The sequence below is a fragment of the Helicoverpa armigera genome, chromosome 14 (genome assembly GCF_030705265.1).
Source record: "Helicoverpa armigera isolate CAAS_96S chromosome 14, ASM3070526v1, whole genome shotgun sequence".
NCBI lineage: Eukaryota > Metazoa > Arthropoda > Insecta > Lepidoptera > Noctuidae > Helicoverpa > Helicoverpa armigera.
Window position 1 is genome coordinate 11,849,871 of NC_087133.1, and position 21,677 is coordinate 11,871,547.

The window sequence follows — 21,677 nt, forward strand, 5'->3', positions numbered from 1 at the left end:
AAGTACCACAAAATATATGTGAGACGTACAAATATATAGATCATCCCATACCCTCGCTGTGGGACACATTTTTCTAATAGTGGGGACATTTAATAGCCTGTTAGGTACGTCATAAAATATTCGCTTCCCACACTAAAAGAAAATAGACCATGAAACATTTCCACGTGTTTTGGGAAAACATTTATAGTTATAAGTTGGGGATGTTAATGTAAGGGTAATAAACTGTTAACTTCTATATTTGGCTTTGTGTATTGTATTTTTAGTTTTGATAATTATTTATTATTTGAAATTATAGTTATTTTATACATACATAGTGATAAGACAAAACTCACATTCCAAAATGTATTTTCTGGTCTCATTCTAAGAAGTGAAGATAAAATATTCAAATAAAAATAATGACTTACCTACATTTATTTTCCTTCATTAATTGCTTCGTTCTCTAAATGTCAGTTTTCTTTTATGTGCATTGAAAAGGAACAGAATAAAAAAAATAACACAATCAAATAAATAATAAATATGGCAACGTGCTCCTGCGATCTGATACTAAATATTAGATACTTCTTTGCTTTCATTGGTAAAAAATATCACAACAATATTGGACGTCTTCATCACATCTTTATCTGAATACAGCGTTGTTCTACTTAATTTGAAAATTATAATATCTTGCGTGTCAATACTAGTTATTGTACCCGTGACATTATAAAGGTTTGAAACCATAAAAATATTTTAAATAGGTAAAAATAATCTTTTTTGGGGTTCCGTGCCTAGTGCCTAATTTGTAAATAGGGACCATATTAACTAAGACTTAGTTGTCTGTCCGCTCGTCAATCCGTCTATGACATCAGACTGTATCTTATGAACCGAGATTGATAGTTTATTTTTACAGATTGTGTATTTGTGTTTCCGCTATAACAACATAATACTCAAAAATAAAATTAAATAACTGTAATATCACGTAACATACGTGATGTTTTGAAGATCACGTTTTCTGTATACAAACGTGATATTTTGGCTCAATTTATACTCAACGGAATCGTTTCTGTGTGAAACCGACTCGCACTTGGCCCGTTGATTTTCATTAAAAATACCTAAGACAACAGGTTTCTACAGTCGTAGACAGTTCCTGAACCAGTTGTTCTTTGTGACACTATGCTTTATTATTAACAACATTTGTATCAGATTCAACAAAGTGATACCTAGCAATAGGACGTGATTAATATTTATAGAAAAATAATTAAAAATTAAGTGAAAATAAATAAATAATTTATATAATTATTAAAATACAGTATTGGTGTTTATTAAATAGTGCTTAAGAAATTTTAATAATGGATAAGTGTCAATATACAGAAGTTCCAAATATAACTGAAAAAGTTGTGGAAATAAAGAAGAAAACTAACTGGAAACCCTTTTTCAAACAGGTGTGTATGGACTTGTTTTACATAATGACATTTACATAAATTATGATTTTACAGGATTTTGTATAAATGTAGGATACCTACCACGTGATGGAACAAAAAAATATCTTAGACCGACATTCATTAGTAAAATTGCGTATCAATTTTATGTTTAATACTAGGTTAAATTTTAAAAACCTTCAAAATTAATTGCAATAACAAAAAAAAATATAGTGCCATCCATCATCAACCAAAACTGACCAAAACCAGGACGGACCTAGTATTGAACCTTGAGGTACACCTATTGACATGTAAGAACCGAGTGCGTCGATACCGTACGGCTGTAAGTATTTTTTTTTGTAAATAATTCATTTAGAGCTTCATAATTTGTAAGTAGTGTCTTACTTTATCGAAAGGTGCTTATCCTTTTTTATTCATTTATTTTGTTTTTGCTTTAAGCCATCGAATGGTCATTTACAATCAATCGCGTAATTTTCTGTATAGCCTATAATAGTTCATTACAAATTATCTTTAATGAGTTTCTATACTCCGCTGTCGATCCTTTTCTGCATCGAATTCTGAGAAGGCACATAAGTAATTGTTGGCACATGTTGTGCAATATATCGAAATTACACGTGAATGGTAGGTGGACGTGAACAAAACCAACGTGTTTTTTGTTAATTAGTATTAAATGCTTCTTTCTGTCGTTGATGGCAGTTTCAGAGTGCTCAGTATTATCATATCAGATATATCATGTAGCAGTTGTAAATTAAGATATGTCTTTCAGATGCAGGTATCTTCTTAAATTGCTTTCCGTACCCGGGCATAGTGGTTTTCAATTGATAAAAGAATTTTCCACATCGGTTGAGTAAATCCAGAGATTCCTAACTCAAAATCTTTACTTCTCTATAAATAGTAGGTATAACACATTCAACAAATGCAAATAAATCCATTGACTTTGAACAATGTAATATTGTTTAGTATTATGTATAAACATAATTGTTATTGGGTCTAGATTTATACGGATAGTAAAAATACATTTTACTGCATCCTTTCTAGCTATATTTAAAACAAACAAATATAATTATGTAATCGAAACCAATCGTTAAAAACTGCAGTCGTTTTACATTCAGGACACCAGACAAACTTTCTCAATTTTTATGGTTCCGTCAACAGTAGAATCCACCTAGGTATTGAGTGCTATATTCTGTATTTATATCTAACTTAGCATATAAACACGCATGATTATTCTAGACGTACCAACGAGATCACATGATGTATCACATACTGGTTTATTTATAGTTAACAGCAGGTTTTCCGTATTATTTATTTATCAAGAATAAGTGACATCAATAATTTAATAGTGAAGCACGTTGCCACTTAGTTTTTAATTACTCCAGTAACATTCCATTCTTTGGACATTCCATTCCAGTATTAGCAACACCCATGGCTACACCGAGGCATTGGTTTATTTATATTTTTTTTTCACTTTCCCAAAAGAAGTGTAAGGTTTATAGTTCATACTTAAATGTTTTACTTTCAGTTGATAATAGCCAGCGGAGTATGGACGTCAGTGTTCCTGTACGGGCTGTGCGTGGGCGCACCCACCATGTTCATCCCGCAGATCCGACGCGAGGCGAACGATACCAGCGTCATCACTGACGACATGGCTTCTTGGCTCAGTAAGTACCAACTGGATTAATGTTTCAACAGTTAAAAAAACGTAAATAATAAGATTAAGATTAAAAAATGTCCTATCCATTTTTTTTCTTAATGAAGGGACAAAAAACAGTGACATAATGAAACATATAAACAATTATCCATTTGAGTAGAGCACTGCACTTAACAAAAGATAAAAAATCTTGATAATTAAGTATCTTAATAAAAAGCTCACTTATGAAATGAAATGTTTACACGACATGTATTCGTGTAAAAAGTCATGTCAAGATCGTTTATCTTTGGTTAAGTGACTACTTAAGTAGTACCTACTCAATTTGTGTCACTTCTAAATGTGCAAAAAACATTTCCAGGTTCTGCGTACAGCTTTAGTGGATTTCCCTTCGTCATTATCCTCTCCATCATCACCAAGTTCGTCGGCAGGAAGATACCTTTCATCATTGCAGCCCTGGATACACTGGCTGCCTTCATCGTCCTGTTTTGTAGCACCACCATCACGCAGTTATTGATCAGTGAAATAATGCAAGGATTGTTCTCCGCTCTGAACACAACCGTTACTGTCATGATCCTAACAGAATATACCTCACCAAAGTATAGAGGCATATTCCTAACAATCAAAACAGCTACGTTCTACTGGGGTATTTGGACCTCCAATGCGATTGGCACATTTTTCCATTGGAAGAAAATCCCACTGTTCGGGATAGTATGTTCTTTGTACGCCTTGATAAATGTTATGATGTGGCCCGAGTCACCTGTCTGGTTAGCAAGCAGGGGGAAATTCGAAGAGTGTGCAGCTGCACATCGGTCTCTTAAGGGATGTGATGAAGACTCAGAGAAGGAATTGGAAGCTTTGATAGCGTCTGAAAGGGAATACCTCGCTAGCTGTGATACAAATCTATCTGCAAAAGGACATATCATTCAATTCTTTAAAACAATCAAATCTAAAGAATTTTATAAACCAGCCTTACTATCTAATTTTACCGGTTTTTTAGGATTCTGCTCAGGTAAATTAATTTTTGCTGTGTATGCTATAGATGTGCTAAAGAAAATAACAAAAAGTGAATCAACGGCGTACGTTGCTATGTTAGTTATAGATGGCTTCACAGTATTCAGTATGTACTTAGGTTGTATATTAGCTAAACATTTCAATAGACGCAGTTTGTTGTTAGTCGCGTCTGCTATTGGTGCTGGATTTTTATTTGTTTTATCATTATATCTATTCTTGATAACTAAGAATGTAATTGCGGAAAACAAATACATTACTATATCTCTGTTTGTAGCATTCTCAATAGCTGTAAGTTGTGGTCCTTTGACTATGTGTATGTCAGTTTTTGGAGAATTGATTCCGCTGAGATCTAGGAATTTATCAATTTGTTTTATAGCTTTGTCTGGGAAACTCAGTATTGGTATTGCGTTAAAAATAGCTCCTTGGGTGTTTAAGAACTTTGGTATTGAAGGAGCAGCATTTTCGTTTGGTGTCATATCGTCAATAGTAATAATGTTTTTGTATAAATATTTACCAGAAACGAAAGACAAAACATTGCAACAAATTGCAGATAATATAAATGGCTCCAAAACAAAGAAGGCAACAGCAAGTTTGCTTGACGTATCGACTAAATAATAGGATATCGTTATACTAGCTAGTAGTAAGTTCTATAGAGCAACGATGTTCGACGTTCAACGATGTGTACGATTGCTCATTGCTACATTATCTGTGAATCTACTCTTAACTTATAAGCTATAAGCAAAAAAAATAATTTAATTTTAGACTTACATAAGAAACTAGAAAATAATAAAAATATAAGTATACTAAGTATGTAAGTGTTTTTGACTTTTATTTAACTAAATATGCTAATGAGGTCTCCTAAAGCTAGAAACTGGCACACTAACAGCTAACCTAGCTTAAGGGTGCATCTACACGGTACAAGTAGCCTGTGCATGTTAAGGCACATGCGCAGGTTACATACATTTTTAAAAACGTGCGGATTTAGCGACTCGCGCATGAACCAAAGCAAAATACCCACCCGAGTGCTTTTTATTAAACGGTTTTATTTAGCTCACCCCGTTTGTTTTATTATTATTATTTATTCATTCTTGGGTCAAATTTAGAAATTGAAATTTCAGTGCCTTCCTGTTGTCAGATTGATCTGAAATTTGGTACACACCTTTATTTCCGATGACAATACAATATAGTAATATCAATAACATTGCAAATTCAAGATGGCCGCCGGTACAAAATGGCGGATAACGTAGGTTTTATCAATCCCGTCAATGTGGGTATCAAATGAAAGTGCTCAACCAGTAGAATACAATGTACTATATAAAATTCAAATCCAAGATGGCGGCCTCTACAAAATGGCGGATAACTTAGGTTTTATCAATCCCATCAACATGGGTATCAAATGAAAGGTCTCAACAAGTAGAATACAATTTACTATGCAAAATTGAAATCTAAGATGGCCGCCGCTACCAAATGGCTGATAACAATTTTTAAACGGTTTTATTTAGCTCATCCCGTTTGTTTTATTCTTGGGTCAAATTTAGTAATTCAAATTTCACCCTCTTCCTGTCAACCGATTTATCTGAAATTTTGTATACACCTTTTATTCCGATGACAATACAATATAGAAATATCAATAACATTGTAAATCTAATATGGCCGCCGGCACAAAATGGCGGATTACATATTTTTCCACAACCCCCTCAATATGGGTATCAAATGAAAGGGCTACACAAGTAAAATAGTCAGCAACCCCAGCGGGGCCCAACAGGGCCAAGGCCTGCCTGGGCTGCGGGATTGTTCGAAAGAGTTACCGTGGCCCTGGTACATAAAAGGCCTACGACGAAACATAACTATTTTTAGTCAGTAAGAGTCTGGCACTCCCTTACCGCTGCTGACCCAGGGAGGGGTCACTTGATGATTTTTGGCGTCGTTGAAAAAACTGACTTTTAAAAAAATTTGATTGTAATAAATTATCAGATAAGAGACCGTGTAATAATGATGCACTAAATGAATTAGATAGAATGAGGAATATTCGGTAGGCATTTTCATTAAATACTTAAAACTAGAAAATAAAAAATCGGTAAAAAAACTTTTAAGTCAAACGGTTTTATCTTATGTGCACTGAAAACTAGAAAATAAAAAAATAGTTACTTACCTGTCAACCTACGTAGGTGGTCTTGGTCATATTAGACAAAAATAAAAACGTGGGGCCCCTCTGAAATCCTACCTATGGCAAAGCATATCTTTATACTTTGGTAGATCATGAGCTCGGCGTTCGCTGGTGAAGCCGCTACGGCTGATTATTGATTGTCAAAATCTCCAGTTACGATTATAGTAAGTCGATGCAATCCACACCTATTATACCACTAGAAGAAAGTACTACAGCAACAGTTAATGGGCCCCACGTTTTTATTTTAGTCTAATATGACCAAGACCACGTACGTAGGTTGACAGGTAAGTAACTATTTTTTTTATTTTCTAGTTTTCAGTGCACATAAGATAAAACCGTTTGACTTAAAAGTTTTTTTCATTTGTATCTTGCGCATGTTAACTTGCTCCAGCTACATGCACCGTGTAGACGCACCCTTAGCTACATAGTATGAAGACTGCAACCAGGTCGGCTTGGGGTCACCCTGCCGAGGTCCGAGAGGAAATAGCGCGGTGATACCGGCACTTGTGTAACTGCTATCTGTAACCGGATGAGCCGCCATCTTGCTATGGCGCTTGGACGGTAGTAGCTTTTGGCATAATTATTAGTGATTTGGTTTAGACTTATTATGTTGGGGTAATATTTATGTAGCGTTGTTTAATTTTGATGAACTTTAGGTATGATTAAGTTGAGTTAAGATAATTATCATAACTATAATTATAATTTATAATATATCATATTTATAATTATAATTATAAACTCACACTAGGGTACCTAATATATATAGGAGGTTAAAAAAACAGCGGAGGTATTTTTTTGATAACATTGCCATCATCTCAGCCATTGCTGAACATAGGCTTCCCCCATTAATTTTAATAAATCTTGATAGTATCAGGTAATCTAAATCCCACAACATTGAAAATTAACCAATTGCAGCCATACTTATGAAAAGTATTTGGTTCAAATACTCGTACATCTTCAAAGCAAACCAGGCAGTACTTGAAGTAATTTGCTTTATTTTCGAATCGAATGTGTGAGCTAAAGTCTGTATGGGAGTCAATAACCCGAGACAGGATACCGGCACGTACTGAGGTCATAATGCGAAGCAGTTAGACATTAATTGAATATTGTAATTGGGGAGGATGTACTGAACATACTAATTGGATTCATATTTTCCTATGAAATGGAAGTCAAAGCTGAATCGTTTGCCGATCATTATATGTAGATAAGTTGCTTCAATAAACACGTCTTCTTCTTATAATATGAAAAATAATACTGTAGTTCATGGTAGGCACAAACAATCCTAAACCTATTTAGCTTCACACAACCGGATAATAATTGAGCTATATTAAAAATCCTGCAGCAAATTTTATCCTTATCTAAAAGGTTAAATCTTTCATACTTTTCGAAAAATAAAGTCAATAGTTTAGCTTTATCACCACGAATGCAAACCAGTGTAAATGAGATTGAAACAGATTTTCGATACACTTGGATGACGCCTGACGGCAAGGCATCAATAGTTAACGTATGAAATAATACAATCCAACGTATGGATTATACTCGCATGTGCGCGAGACCTACAGTACATACCATTGCATCTTTCATGAGCTACCCTTAAAAATAGATCCTATGTCTATTCAAAGGTTCATCAAGCCTATGCCAAACAAACTGAAAAAGACAGGAACACAGCGAGGAGAGTAATTACCGCAGCTGGTGGATCCATTTACATCACAAAGTCACAAACACTGGAAAAGGTTAGGACCCCTAAACCTACTACCTAGGCACATGATTTAGTGTATACTGCCATTGTACAGATAATATAATCCTTACCAGCATTATAATACTGAAAGTAACTGCCAATAGGTATGTTTGTTATCTATCCGTCGTTAAAAAGCTGATCCACTGAGTATAAAATTGGGTATGGAAAGAAGACAGTGAAAGATAAGGAAGAACCACAGGTAAGCTAAGTATGAAGGTCATAATATTAGCAACTCAGCAAAGGAATGTTGTTTTTGAAAATAGCTTCAGTTAATCACCAGTAAACAATGTCCAATTATTGCAAGATTAAATCATAAGATCGCTCACGCAAAGCAAAATCAATAACGTCTATAAAAAGTGAATTGTCTTGACACTTATGACCCTTCCGTTGTCTGTTGGGTTCCGCAGTCAGAATTACCCCTAAGCCATCTATCATAGCGTTTTGAGGACGATGTCTCTTTGGGTCAACGGCCTCGGTGGGAATCGCGAATCAGCTGACTAACAGGGATGGATTTTAATTAAAAGTGCAATGATGAGAAAATGTATTCAACCAAAATCTTTTAAAAAGTATTTTGACGTAAGATTGTTGGTTCCTGGATACAGGAATTTGAATATAATAGGTTTCTATCTCTTAGGGCACCATAGTCTGCGGCAAGAATGCACAACTGATCATCATTTACCCTCAATTGACCTGAAATGAGTGAGACAATTAAACACAATAGATTTTATTCGAAGTTCTTGTTTTTTTTTTTGTTTTGTCTGACAATTGATAAACAACACCATCCTTGACCAAAGAGTTATTATCATTCTTTCCGGTAGGTACCAAGCAATCGCATTCAGTTGAATTGAAAACTGCACTTTCAAACCTTGGGAGCTTCAGAACACACTACGTAGGTATTGTTTTCTTATATATCAACGTTTAATTGAACGTGAATATTATTTACCTGCCTTTTTTTATTCTTATTTTATTTCTTTATTATTTACCTGCCTACTTAACCCAAAATTGCCTCATAATCATTAAAAATGGGGTAAAATCCGTCCCCGGATAGGCCATCGGCGATTTTGATAAACTCATTAGAGTCGTTAACCTCTGGTACAAGTTTAAACAAGGGCATCATTCGCCATCTTTGTTTCAAGTACTCTCGCTAATTACTACAGTTCGCGTAATGGCCGTTTGCATATTAAATTGACGATAATGGATACCCAAAAAATTGGCTTTTAAGTCAAAGTTTACTGCGAATATTTTGAGTAAAGATTGGGTTATGATTTAAGCTGTTAATTCCGTAACTGGCTTGAATATTTGAAGTAGGTAAAAGGTTCTTGTTTTATATCTTTTCGTGAGTTAAGCAGCTTAATAATATTGCATTGCAATTTATCTCATTTCTACCAGTATATTATTTGCCAATGTAGTCTGGTAAAGTAGCAAACAAGCAATACTTGTTTGTGAAAAAAAAGAAGTTGTGGTGACTAACTGTCTCAGCCTTCATATTAAGTACGAATGCATGTCCCATACGAACTCTATATTAACTTCCTCGATTTGTTTTAAAACCCCATATCTGGACTAAGCATGTCGCAGCCTGCAAAGAAAGTAACCAACTTTTAATATCCAACAAGTAATTTCAAAACTTCTATAAATAAACTTTTGGAACACATTGAACTGTTACAGTTTGTCACCCTCTGACAAAAACAAATCCTGGTGGCCTTGAGAGGGTGACGACCGACGACAATGATCGTGTAGGATATGCAAGCCGATGGAGTTACAGTAGTCTGTGTACGCCTTTATTTAGGCTTGTGTTACAGATGCTCTTTGACCTTTTATTAAGGGGGTGCATGTGGGTCATTATTTGTTTAAAGGTTATTTGTGTTTTTTTTTGGTCTTGTATATAGAAGTACGTAAGTCATAAACAATCATCATCAGTCTAGCCTTTTTACAACTGTGTTGGGGTCGGCTTCCAGTCTAAATGGTTGTAGCTGAATACCGCTGTTTTAGAAAGTAGTAAATAATAAAGTAAACTAAATACTTATGTCATCCATAACTAACTACATATGTAAAATTGCCTACTACACAATATACCGATGAACTCTGACATAATTGGCGAACACGGCATACGAGATATTTATAATTTTAATAAACATACCTGGAGCTTATTTAGTTCCCACACCAGATGTCAAGGGTCTGAACCCTAGTTATTAATCAAGTACCGAAGGTTTATATCATGCGTCCGGCAGTTAAATGCGTTGTTTGGTTAAACCCCGGAAAATAAACAGCATAAATGTTAAATACCATAGACCTACATCATCCCAGATAATGCAAACTTGAGGATATTTGGGTAGCTATAGTATTCAAGTAGTTATATTTGGTCTGTAGGTATATATTAATTGGAAATGACTGATTTCTAGTAACGCACGAAATATTCATTATTATAAAAGAAACTTAACCAAAATTTTTTCCAATTAAAAAATTATATTCTGGACAAGAATCGGCAGTTCTTTTAATAGAAAACATTGAAGGAAGTTTCTTTTAAAAAGAGTGCCTATTGCTTTATAGCAAAAGGCTTTCAAGTCAATTTCAGCATCTCTTAAAAGCATCGTAGGTAGTATTTACGTGGGAATGTATAAATATAGTTCTGACGGAATATTGCAAACTTGAAAGTTTCTTTTCAATACAAGCTACTAGAATACTATTTCCTTTCCAGTATCTGTCTGCTAAGTACAGTTCCAACAGCAAAGAATAACAAGTAAAACTACTAAAAAACCCCTTCAAACTCCTTGTTTATACAAACCCATTCGACTTTAACTCAAACAACTGACAAACGAGCCGTCATTTGTCCCCATCAAAACTTCTAAAAAATAAACAAAGTTGTAAAAATACCGACCAACAACTTCCCAACAGAACATATTGAAGAATGTTCTAGAAACAAACGCTGGGGCTATTGACCTGCCACCGACTCGCCGAGGGTCCAAAATACCCGCGTTTCGCGCTTGACCGACTTCCTTCGCAAACAAAATGATATAGACCTTTAATGGCTGAGATGAAGTGGCGACATATTTTTTACATTAGTGTCATGTTGTGGGAAAAGGGTTAACTTTAATATTAATAGGTACTAGTGTCTATAGTTTAAAGGATATATTCTAATCGCAGTTAAAAACAATCGAACAGTCTTTAGAGTAGTGAAAATGTCTGTACTTATCGAAACTATTGCCCAACTCTGAATCTGAAGTAGGATACATGTACGAGGACTATACACTAGCAATAGGTATAATTTTTTAATGGAAGTGGTATGTATGAAATTACTATTCACTGATATCTACCTATACTTCAAATACGAATATCAAATATCAAGTATCTATGTAGATCCAATTACTTGGAATTATATAAAGAAATATTTCAACCTTTCACAACACCGATGTGTCGTCAAAATAAGAAAAGCCATGTATGCACCTACATATGTATATGTATGTCATTAACTCGTATGTAAGATATGAAGAGTTTCCATTATATCCTTCTTTTTTACCAACAGCAAAGGCACCCACGTGAAAAATGCTGGCAAATTAATCTGCTTTTCAGTGGGTGTTTCATATCCGAGATAACATCGAAACAGTTGACTGACACTTTCAGAAACACAAACAATTAAAGTGTCGGCAGATATACAAGTTTCAGATGAAATTATACAGTGAGCGATGGCTTGATTATCTTAAGTTATCAATACAGAAGAGAAACTTTGTTTGTTTCCCTTTTTGTGTTATTTTAAGATCCCCTTGGAATGTTATTACATTCTATTTTAGGATCAAGTTTTTGTTCTTAGAATATTTTATTCTTAAAATAGTGCAGTTCAATCATTGAGATCTGAATAATTCCCAAGGCTGTAGACTCAACATTTTTTTATTCTTTATAGAAACAATGTTTTTCAAACTTAATCTAAAATTGTAACATGACTTTTTATGAACTGTAGAAATATTCACGAAATCAAAAATTCAGTTGACGTTTATACCTGGCCTTGAAACTATAAAAGAAAGTTTTACTATCCACTTGAAGTAAAATAAAAAATATTGAAACAAAAGTTTCGGTCATTGTTCTCTGGTAGTTAAACATGAGTTCATCGGATGCAAGACTTCAGTAAATTGAAAGTACATTTTTGGTATAATCCCCGCCAAATTTCATTTTGTCGCCGACAGCATCTGTCAATACATTGGAAATGTACGGTGTAAGTCTTAAGAACTTTGGCTGTAAGTTAACTGTAAAGAATTGTAGACAGGTTAGCGGTTTCTTTTGGAAGTTAAACATTAAAAATATGATCAATTGTCTTCCTGTTTTTTACAATTTACTGTCGAGATCCTGAACAAATATCAGAGACAAAATTATTTTTTCCAAATTGAATTGCTGTTAGTAGACCAGTGTTATTATACATTACACAGAATGAGATCAAGATATCATCTTTCTAATAAAGTTTTTCAAAAAATATTTCCAACTCTAATAATTTTTCATAAACAGTTTACTCAGCGTTTACAGGACAACCCAACCCTCCACCTCTTTTGCTTTAACCCACAAGCCACACTGAAAGCCTCGTTCAAACAGCAACCTATTGAGTACTGTCCCACCACGAAGCAGTATTTACTCAGTGTACACAGCCCCTTATTAAAATTTCTCATAACTGAACACTTTTCTACCAAGTCGCCCAATAATATTTGAAGACCCTTGAATTTTATTCCACCTTGACAATTTTCACGGTGAGAATTTTTAGATTGAAAGAAGAAAGAAAGAAAGAAAAATATTTTTATTGGCACAATACATACACAGTATATAACATAAATTAACAGTAAAATAAAAGTATCACCGAAAACAATTCAGATAAAAAATAAATAAAAAATAATAATAAAATAGGCTCAACATTTAAAAATATAATAATAAAAATTGTGCCAACAAGGTCACAGCTCAGCATATTGTCAAGTGACCACACTGTACAACAGTACTGGCCACCCGACGCTGGTTTTCAGCTGCAACCCACGAGTGTCGTACGCTCGAAATTATTAAAATCTACTGCTACCGATACCGTCTTAAAATTCACTCCTTATTCCAAGATTAATAATAGTTAGTAAATACATATCATAGATATTATTATATAATGATTAGTGTGTGTGTCAGTGAGTGTGAGTGTACCTAGTGTTTTATAGTTTTACACGTGCAGAAAGGACAAAAATAAGACAATATAAGCCACAACAAACAGCAGCCATACGAAGCCTGTAAAGGTTATATGGGAGAAGAGGTTATACAGACATTTTCATATCGTTTTTGATGCAGTAGTAGAAATTCTTTTAATTTCACCTTAAAAGTCACACTGCTTTTTGCTTTTTTAATGGGGGGTGGAATATTATTCCAACACTTTGTTGCTGCATAGCGAAAACTCCCCCTGAATGCTGCGGTCCTGTGTCTCGGGATAGAAAGTTGTGGAACACAATTCCTTCGTACTCTGCCAGTGTAACCATGTGTCCATTCAAGCTTATCATACAGATATAGGGTGTGCGTGAATGTATGACACTAAACATTAAGCTGGCTAAGTGCAGTTTTCGTCGTGCATTCATTTTAACAAGTTGCGTTTATTAAAAAATGGAGTAACGTGACTTCTAAATGGTATGTTGAAACAAAATCGCGCACATGCATTTTGAAGTCTCTGTATCATACGTTCCGTTTTGGATAGTAAGCGCGGGCCATACACAGAATCAACATAATTGAGCTTAGATAAAATCAAAGACTCAACAAGTAAAATACGCAAATCTTCAGACAGATAGGGACGCGCTTTGTAAATCACTTTTAGCCTGTAGAAACAATTTTGGATTGCCTCAGTGACATGTTTCTCAAAACGAAGGTCCGCGTCCATAATCAGACCCAGATTACGTGCCTCATAAACACGATCTATAGGTTCTCCCATTACTCTTATGCAGAAAGTGGCGGCGTTAATTGCGCTTAGCTGGGTATTAGTACCAAAAAGCATGTACTTAGTTTTTTGTGGGTTTAAGACCAAGGAATTGCGCTTGGACCAATTTACAATTCGCTCCAGGTCATCATGCAGGTCTTTCAGTGCTCTTTCGTACTCATGGGGTTTAAAGGAGATGTAAATTTGAGTATCATCCGCGTAAATGTGGTAACTACATTTTTTTATATTCGTCGTTATGTCAGCGCAATACAAATTAAATAATATAGGTCCGAGTACGGAACCTTGCGGCACGCCTCTACTAACCGAACGATAAGAAGAAACATCTATGGAACCGTCTGTATGTCGTATTTCTACGAACTGAGTGCGTCTGTTAAGGTAGCTATCGAACCATTTTACTGTGTCCACGTCAAAGCCATAAAAAGTCATTTTAGATAGTAAAAGAGGAATATTAATACAGTCAAAAGCACGGGAAAAGTCCAACAAAACCAACAGTGTGCACATCCCGTTGTCTTGTGCTGATAGAATATTATCTGTTACATCCAGAAGCGCAGTGGTAGTGCTACGGGCTTTCCTAAATCCGGATTGCATATCGGGCAGGATATTATTTTTCTCTAGGTAATCAACCAGTTGCGAAGAAACCACTTTTCCATAACCTTGAGAGCACAGGCAAAATGCTAATCGGTCGTAGATCCTTAATATCTGCGGCATTAGGTATTTTAGGTAGTGGACGAATTTTGCCAATTTCCACACCTCGGGAAAAGTTGCTATTTCAATAGATCTATTAATTATAGATGTTATACATTCTAATGTTGCAGGCAATGTCAAAATTACCATGTTTATATTAATATTATCACATCCCTCTGCGTTAGACTTAACACTATTCAGAATTCTCGCGATATTTGACTGCGTTGTAGGTTTTAAAGTAAAACTTGAGGAGTTGTGTCGCGAAAATTCGAAATAGGTCAGTTCAGAAAGACTGACTTCATCATTACCTGGCACATTTAAAAAGTGGTCACATATAGCATCTGGATTATTAAGATGCAACGGTAATTCAATGTCATTTTAGGTGGAAGCAAAGTATTCTTTAAGTTTTTCCATAGCAATTTGGGGTCCCGTGCCTGATGGTTGATATTGTGCGTGAAATAAGCAGATTTCTCCCGATATAATGACACATTAACCAGAGACTTAAGCTCACTGTAGCAAGCTTTCTTGCCTTCAGTTTTATATTCCCGGTATTCGTCATTAGCCTCGTTCCTCAAGCGAATCATTAATTTAATGGTGTCAGTTATCCAAGGATAAGAACGCTCTCTTATAGTACATGTTTTCTTTGGTGCGTGAACATCAAATAACGCAACTAGAAATGAATTAAACGTATTAACCATTTCATTAACGTCACGTAATTCAGTTATAGCCTGCCAGTTGAAAAGATTCAAGTCTTGTTCAATTTCTTCCTTTGAAACTTGATTTAAAGGTCTATAACAGATTGTCTTAGGAAGTATTTTTGGTCTTTTGAAATTCATCTCACACGTCACGAGTGCGTGCGCACCCAAATCAGGTATAGCTTCCACAGCCACAGAGCGGGCCTTAACATTTGTGCAAATAACATCAATCAGTGTGTCTCCATGTACCGTGGTATGTGTCGGTGTAGTCACTAATTGTTTTAGGTTCATACAATCTAGAAAGGACTGTAACTTGCCTGTTTTTGGGTCAGAGTCATTTGTCAAGTTAATATTAAAATCGCCCATCAATATTATAAAGTCACACTGAGTTACACTATTTAATGAGCAAGATATGGCATCCAAAAATAAATCAACATCCTGCCAAGGCGGGCGGTATGCTGTGCCTATTGCGAGTTTAGCCCCACAAACGCTGAGCGTGAGCCACATTTGTTCCACAGAGGCATATAATGGATCAGTAGGATGCGTATGTCTACGCACAGTGAGACCGCATTTGATATAGAAACCAACGCCTCCACCCTGCCCCCCTTACCGACAATGGTCGTGGTATATGGCGTAGTCTATATCCAGGAATCACGGGTGCACGCCCCTCTTCACCGACCCGCAACCAGGTCTCATTAATGGCCATGATGTCTACATCGCGCTGTAGCACAGCCACCGTAAGCTCATCGTGTTTAGTTCCCAAGGAGCCAGCATTCCAAAGCCCAACTTTGAGTAATTTTATTGTCATTTTATTTTTGCCCTTAAGACTGTAAATGTGTTATATAAATATATACAGATTTTGTGACGTGTAACTCCTAACATAAATATATTATAAATTAAATCAGAACAAAGAAAGCGATCAACACCGTGGGCTACATACAGTAATGGAAATACACAATAGTTAGAACAGACAGCAACAGCAAACATAATAATGCAACAGTACCTATAAGCAAATATGCGTGTACACACTAGGCAAATACAAAAATAAGTTATTTTGTGCACATACAATATCATAAAAATATCATTTAAAAACCTAAAAGTAGCAAAATTCACGAAACATATTGCAAAGCATTTAAACAAAGTTATAATTCTAATACACTGACAATATTCGAGAAGTACCACATAACTATAAATTCCGGTAATTATGTTAGAAGATGATAGCCAACTTATTTGACGGGGAAAAAACGTTCAATGTCGGATTGCATTCTAACTTGCACCACCGATTTGCCCTCTTCCTTGCGAGCAAGTATACGCCCATCTCTTGTCCACGAATATTTCCATCCGCAACGAGTCGCAGCCTGACGTGTCATGTAGAACAATTGCCTGTTAGATTTTGTCAGGCGCTCGTTCACATAGATCCGTTGTGATGCCCCGGGCAACTCAATGTCAGCAGTGCATAGATTCCGACGAACACGCGCGGCGTTCAGGATACTGTCACGAGTAGTGCGCCTTGCCAACCTGGCAACAATAATGCGATGGCGAGAAGCATCCTCTCCTCGACGCGGTCTCGCAGCACATTACCCACGCGCCTTACAAATACCACGTCACGCTCATCAAGCGACACGCCTAATTTAATGGCCAGGACGTTCAGTAGCTGGGTTGTGTTCTCCCCCTTAGTCTCCGGCACACCGGAAACTTGCACGTCATTGAGTAGCGACTCCTGCTCACGCTCATTGAGCTGCAGCTTAAGTTCACCAACAGTCGTTTCTAACTCTGCAAGACGAGGAGAGACCGTTTGCTCGATTTTTTCCTCCACCGTAGTAACTCGGACTTCCAGTGCGTCGACTCTGCCCATCAACTCCTCGCGGAACTCACGGACCTCAGTCCTTAACGCATTAACTTCGTTCCGAAGACAACGTATCTCTAAGGCAATTGAGAGTGAGTCTTCCAGGTTATCACGGCCTGGTGAATCACTCGCCATGCGTTTGTAAGCGCGAGATTGGGTATTTACATGCGTAACGTCAATCGCTGCTGGTGTAAAAGATGGGCAGACAGGTGTGTTGGTGTTATGGAGTGGTGTTTTAGCCCAACAAGAAGGACAAACCCAGTTTTCATTTGATTTAGCGGAGTCTGGTGTTACATATACGCAGACCGGGTGATAGTTTTCTCACACCGTTTACATTTAATTGATCTGTTCGAAGATATATCTTCACTACAAACATCACAAATCATATTCATTTTGAATTATCGCAAAACAACGTTAGCGTTCGTGAACAAAGGCAGTGACTCAGCTAGCAAGCGGCACGGCGAGTACATGCGCCGAGTGAGTGGCGGTGCGTGATATATGAGCAAGCAGCGCAGCAATAGGCCGTACGTATGGAAGCGGCGGCGACAGCGATAGTGTGACCGGTAGACTGGACGGCGCGCGCGATGACTCACCTGTCACAAGCAGCTGATCACTGTTTATTAGATTTCGGTATCACTAAAAACAGCGATATCTTCGTAATCCGCTTTCGATTTAATTGAACAATATCACAGAGCACAGAACTTTGATCGAGCTTTAAACTTATGTAACTTTTGTCCATATAAGTACACTATAGACTTCTTCTATGAATTTTAAAGACGGAGAGCGTAAGTAGTAATGCACACACGAACGAGTCGAGCGAACGACCTCCAGATTATTAAATAGTGTATATTACCTACACAGTGAAACTATCATGGATTATTTTTGTGGTTCCTAGTTTTACAGGTCTTTAACAGTATGTAATCGTAAATATATCAACAAAACAAGGACAAATTGCTGCCCAAATTAAAACTTATACACACAAAACCTTGATTGTAATTGGATTATTATTTTAATCGGTGGATAAAAGAACAAAGTCTCTTAACCTTTCTTTATTTACTGATCGGAATACAGAGCTACGAATGATTAGAATAGTCCACAGACTTTTAGTCGATTATTGCTTGCTAACATTGTTAATTCAGGTTTTCATGAATACAATACTTTAATGATCTTGTGTTAGAATCAAATTCGAGAATAGAAAACTCATACTTATACTGGATATATTAAAAACACTAGTTATATTGAAATTATTTATGTTCCTGTCAGAAATTGACTATGGACAATACATGATCAAAATGCTCACACGCGTACATTGACATTTTAAAAACTATCACGCCCACTCTAAGGTTAAATTAGTTATTTGTGAACATATTTGAGTACGTGAGCGGTCTAGGAAATAAAGTTCTAATGACAATAAGAGTAGAACACACTGTCAACATGCATCAGACTGCACGTGCTGTTGTGTGCACTCAACTCCTGACGATCGCAGTCTGTTTGATGACATAACCATTATAATGGAAAACTTTGCCTTGTTATATGAACGTTGAATGTGATCGTTATGATGTCGTACATGTGTACTAAACTTATACATTTTGCCTGTTTTCGTGCCATCAATTTTGGAATATGTCGAAAATATTTGCTAAAAATTTTCTCAGGTTATTAGTTTTATAATAAAAAGTATAATTCTTGGAACATGATTTTGTTTTAACTACCACTTATCTTTCTTTTATTTATAAGTGTAAGCTACTTCATTCACCCTAAAACAATAAAGGCAAGCACCTACAAAAGATGAGTCAATGGCCAGATTGTAATTTCTCGCAAAACCTCCTTCCGACCGAAATTCTAGGAGAGCAACATAATTGGGTGCTTACCCAGGATTACCCAGTGTTTGTCTCCCGGAATGACACGCTTTCCTTCAATTATAACCCAAAATTAACATTATATTACTGAAAAAGACTCGCCTCAGCAAAAATCTTGAGTTATTTTGGGGTCAACAACCCGAATGATGGATTTATTTTTTATTGCAACAATCTGTTGTTATGCGAAAAGGTTAGGTTTTAATATGTTATCTACATCTTAATCTTGTTGTTTTTTCACATGTTACAAGTTATTACAAAGACAGCTCGTAACTAAGTAGCAGCCGCACGTTGATCGATCGTTAAGTTAAGCAACGCTTGACTCGGTCCATCCATGGATGGGTGTTTGTGGTTGGTACTGGCTTGAAGAGGTCAGATAAGCAATACCTACTTATTTGCATTCGGGTAGACGTAGACTAGTAGACATACATCGAGACATAAATCGACTCTAAAGTAACAAGTTTTATATTCAGTATTCAACCAAGAGTATCTATTTATTTTAATCGTTCTCGATTTATTTATAATCGATTCGCATAAATTGAAATTGGACGACACTCTTTGTATTAAATATTTATCTACAGAGTTTATTCATCTCAGTTAATTCGAGCCATTACAATCTCAAATTAATCTTTAGTAAATTAAGAATATCTATCGACTCTTGTGAATTTAGATTTTATTTTGAAAGAATTTGTAATTAATCCTACCATTTATAAGTCAATGAAACAAGTTTCTAGTCTGGAGTTTAAATACCTATAGTTTTAAAGTAAAGTAACTATTTTCCATTTGTAGGTCAAGTAAACAGTTACTTTGATAGAAACTATAACAAGTAGTTTTTGCCAGCTTAATAAACAGCTGTTTTATTGATGTTAGGTATCGATTCAACCCTTACATCATATTATTACTATCGATTATCACGTCCTAAGCAAACATGACTTTTAGTGGTGAAGACTGGAGGCTAGATGTATAAGTTTGTTGGTTTCAAAACCATGAGTTTGGCCAAAGTTTCTTTGACAAACTAATGAGCAAATATCCGCCTCTGCCTATCTACGTTTTGACTTCGTATAAATATTGTGTCACAAAATAATTTAAGTTCACGGCAAAGTTCGAAGTTGTTTTTCCAAATAAAGGGCTAACTACAGAATCACAGCAAAACACATTGCTATTAGGAAAGATGCAAACATAGTTTAACTATTTTCTTCCAAAAACTCTTCATAATCATTTATTTAACCGACAAAATATTATCTTGTACATTTTAGGACTTGCAGACTTGCAGCAAACGAGAAATATTGGCTACTGCCAAGAAAACTTCGTGACTCAATTTTCCTTATTCTCAGAAGAATTGCAATCAAAACTTTATTTCACTTGTAATAAAGTCTCAATTTCAAGTACCACATAGTTTCATACGACTATAGATATAAACAGTCATTGAGATGGAAAATAGGCAAACAGGTTAAGTAAATAAAAAAAATTGCATCCGTTTTTGCACTTCGATGCACTTTTTGCGCTGTTGACTGCATACGTGTGAAAAATAGCGTAAATAAAAAGGCAGCAATATATCAATTGATGCATTAAATGCTTTATTTTTATAGTATCCTACCCTAGGCTCAGGAATATACATTAATAAAACCTATAGCTATAGGAAACTGATATTATTGTTCGCTACGATCGTAAAATTATACTTGAAAACACATTTTGTCGTGAAAAAAGTTATAATCGTAAAATATGAAATGTGGGAAGTGTTGACGGTAAGTGACACAGCCTAACAAATGAAGTGGAAAATTCAATGAAAATGTTTCAATATAAAATTTTATACCTATTCAGTGCTGAAAAAACGGGATATTTTTATTTAACGTGAAAATCTATAGTAAAGAGTTGTTATAAGAAAACCGAAGTTCATGTTGTCAGTATACTTGGTACCTTAAAGCATTTTACGTATTTTTTATTTACAGTGTAAAGATATTAAAACTATGCCGTACCATTACAAAATTAGCAATATAAAAGCTAAACATGAAATGCATAAACCATGAAAACCTTTTAAAAGGCGAATCTCTTCAGATGCGTCTGAAGAAAAGAATCCGAGGATGAAATATCAAATCGCAAAAATAAAACGTGCTAAATAAAATCCTACTAACTTTTCCACTCTATGTCCTACTCGTAGTACAAACATGTTGCCATACTCGTAAAATAAGTTTGTCGCGAAAGGAAAATAATATTCGGGGAACTTCCTCGCCCTTATTGTTTAGAATGACTTTTTATCCCCAAATTGGGGTATCGAATGAATATCCAGGAAATGATTATCACATATAGAGTGTCCCATATTTTTTGCAATTTTGTGTTCCACTTGTTGGTACACATATTGATTTTATATGTCTAAAGTCCTGTATCTGAAAAAAAAAACGTTTTTTTTTAACCACTCGACAAGCATTACGGTTCCTTTTATGAAAACAATTGAAAAGATTAGAAAAAAAAACATCCAATTAAGGAAAACCCCTAAACTCAAATCACAACTTTTACGAAGTCAGTAACCTTCCTTCATAGACTTCTGTATAGGCCTCATGCTTGAAAAAATCCTACGATAGTTAATTACGTACAAAACTTAGCTAATCCTTGAACTTAAATCCTTAACAATCTTACAAATAGGTGGGTAGCAAGGTAAGCACAATATAAAGTGAAGAACAGTATTTC

The 21,677-nt window shown here is 35.5% G+C and overlaps 1 protein-coding gene across 1 annotated transcript; it reads left to right on the forward strand.

The window, feature by feature from the left end:
* The first annotated feature begins 1,153 nt into the window (after positions 1–1,153).
* LOC110378412 (facilitated trehalose transporter Tret1-2 homolog) lies at positions 1,154–4,799 on the forward strand. The gene is made up of 3 exons (XM_021337647.3): positions 1,154–1,418; positions 2,938–3,076; positions 3,425–4,799. The coding sequence occupies exons 1-3, from the start codon at positions 1,326–1,328 to the stop codon at positions 4,690–4,692; spliced, it is 1,500 nt and encodes a 499-aa protein (XP_021193322.3). The 5' UTR covers positions 1,154–1,325; the 3' UTR covers positions 4,693–4,799.
* The last annotated feature ends 16,878 nt before the right edge of the window (positions 4,800–21,677 follow it).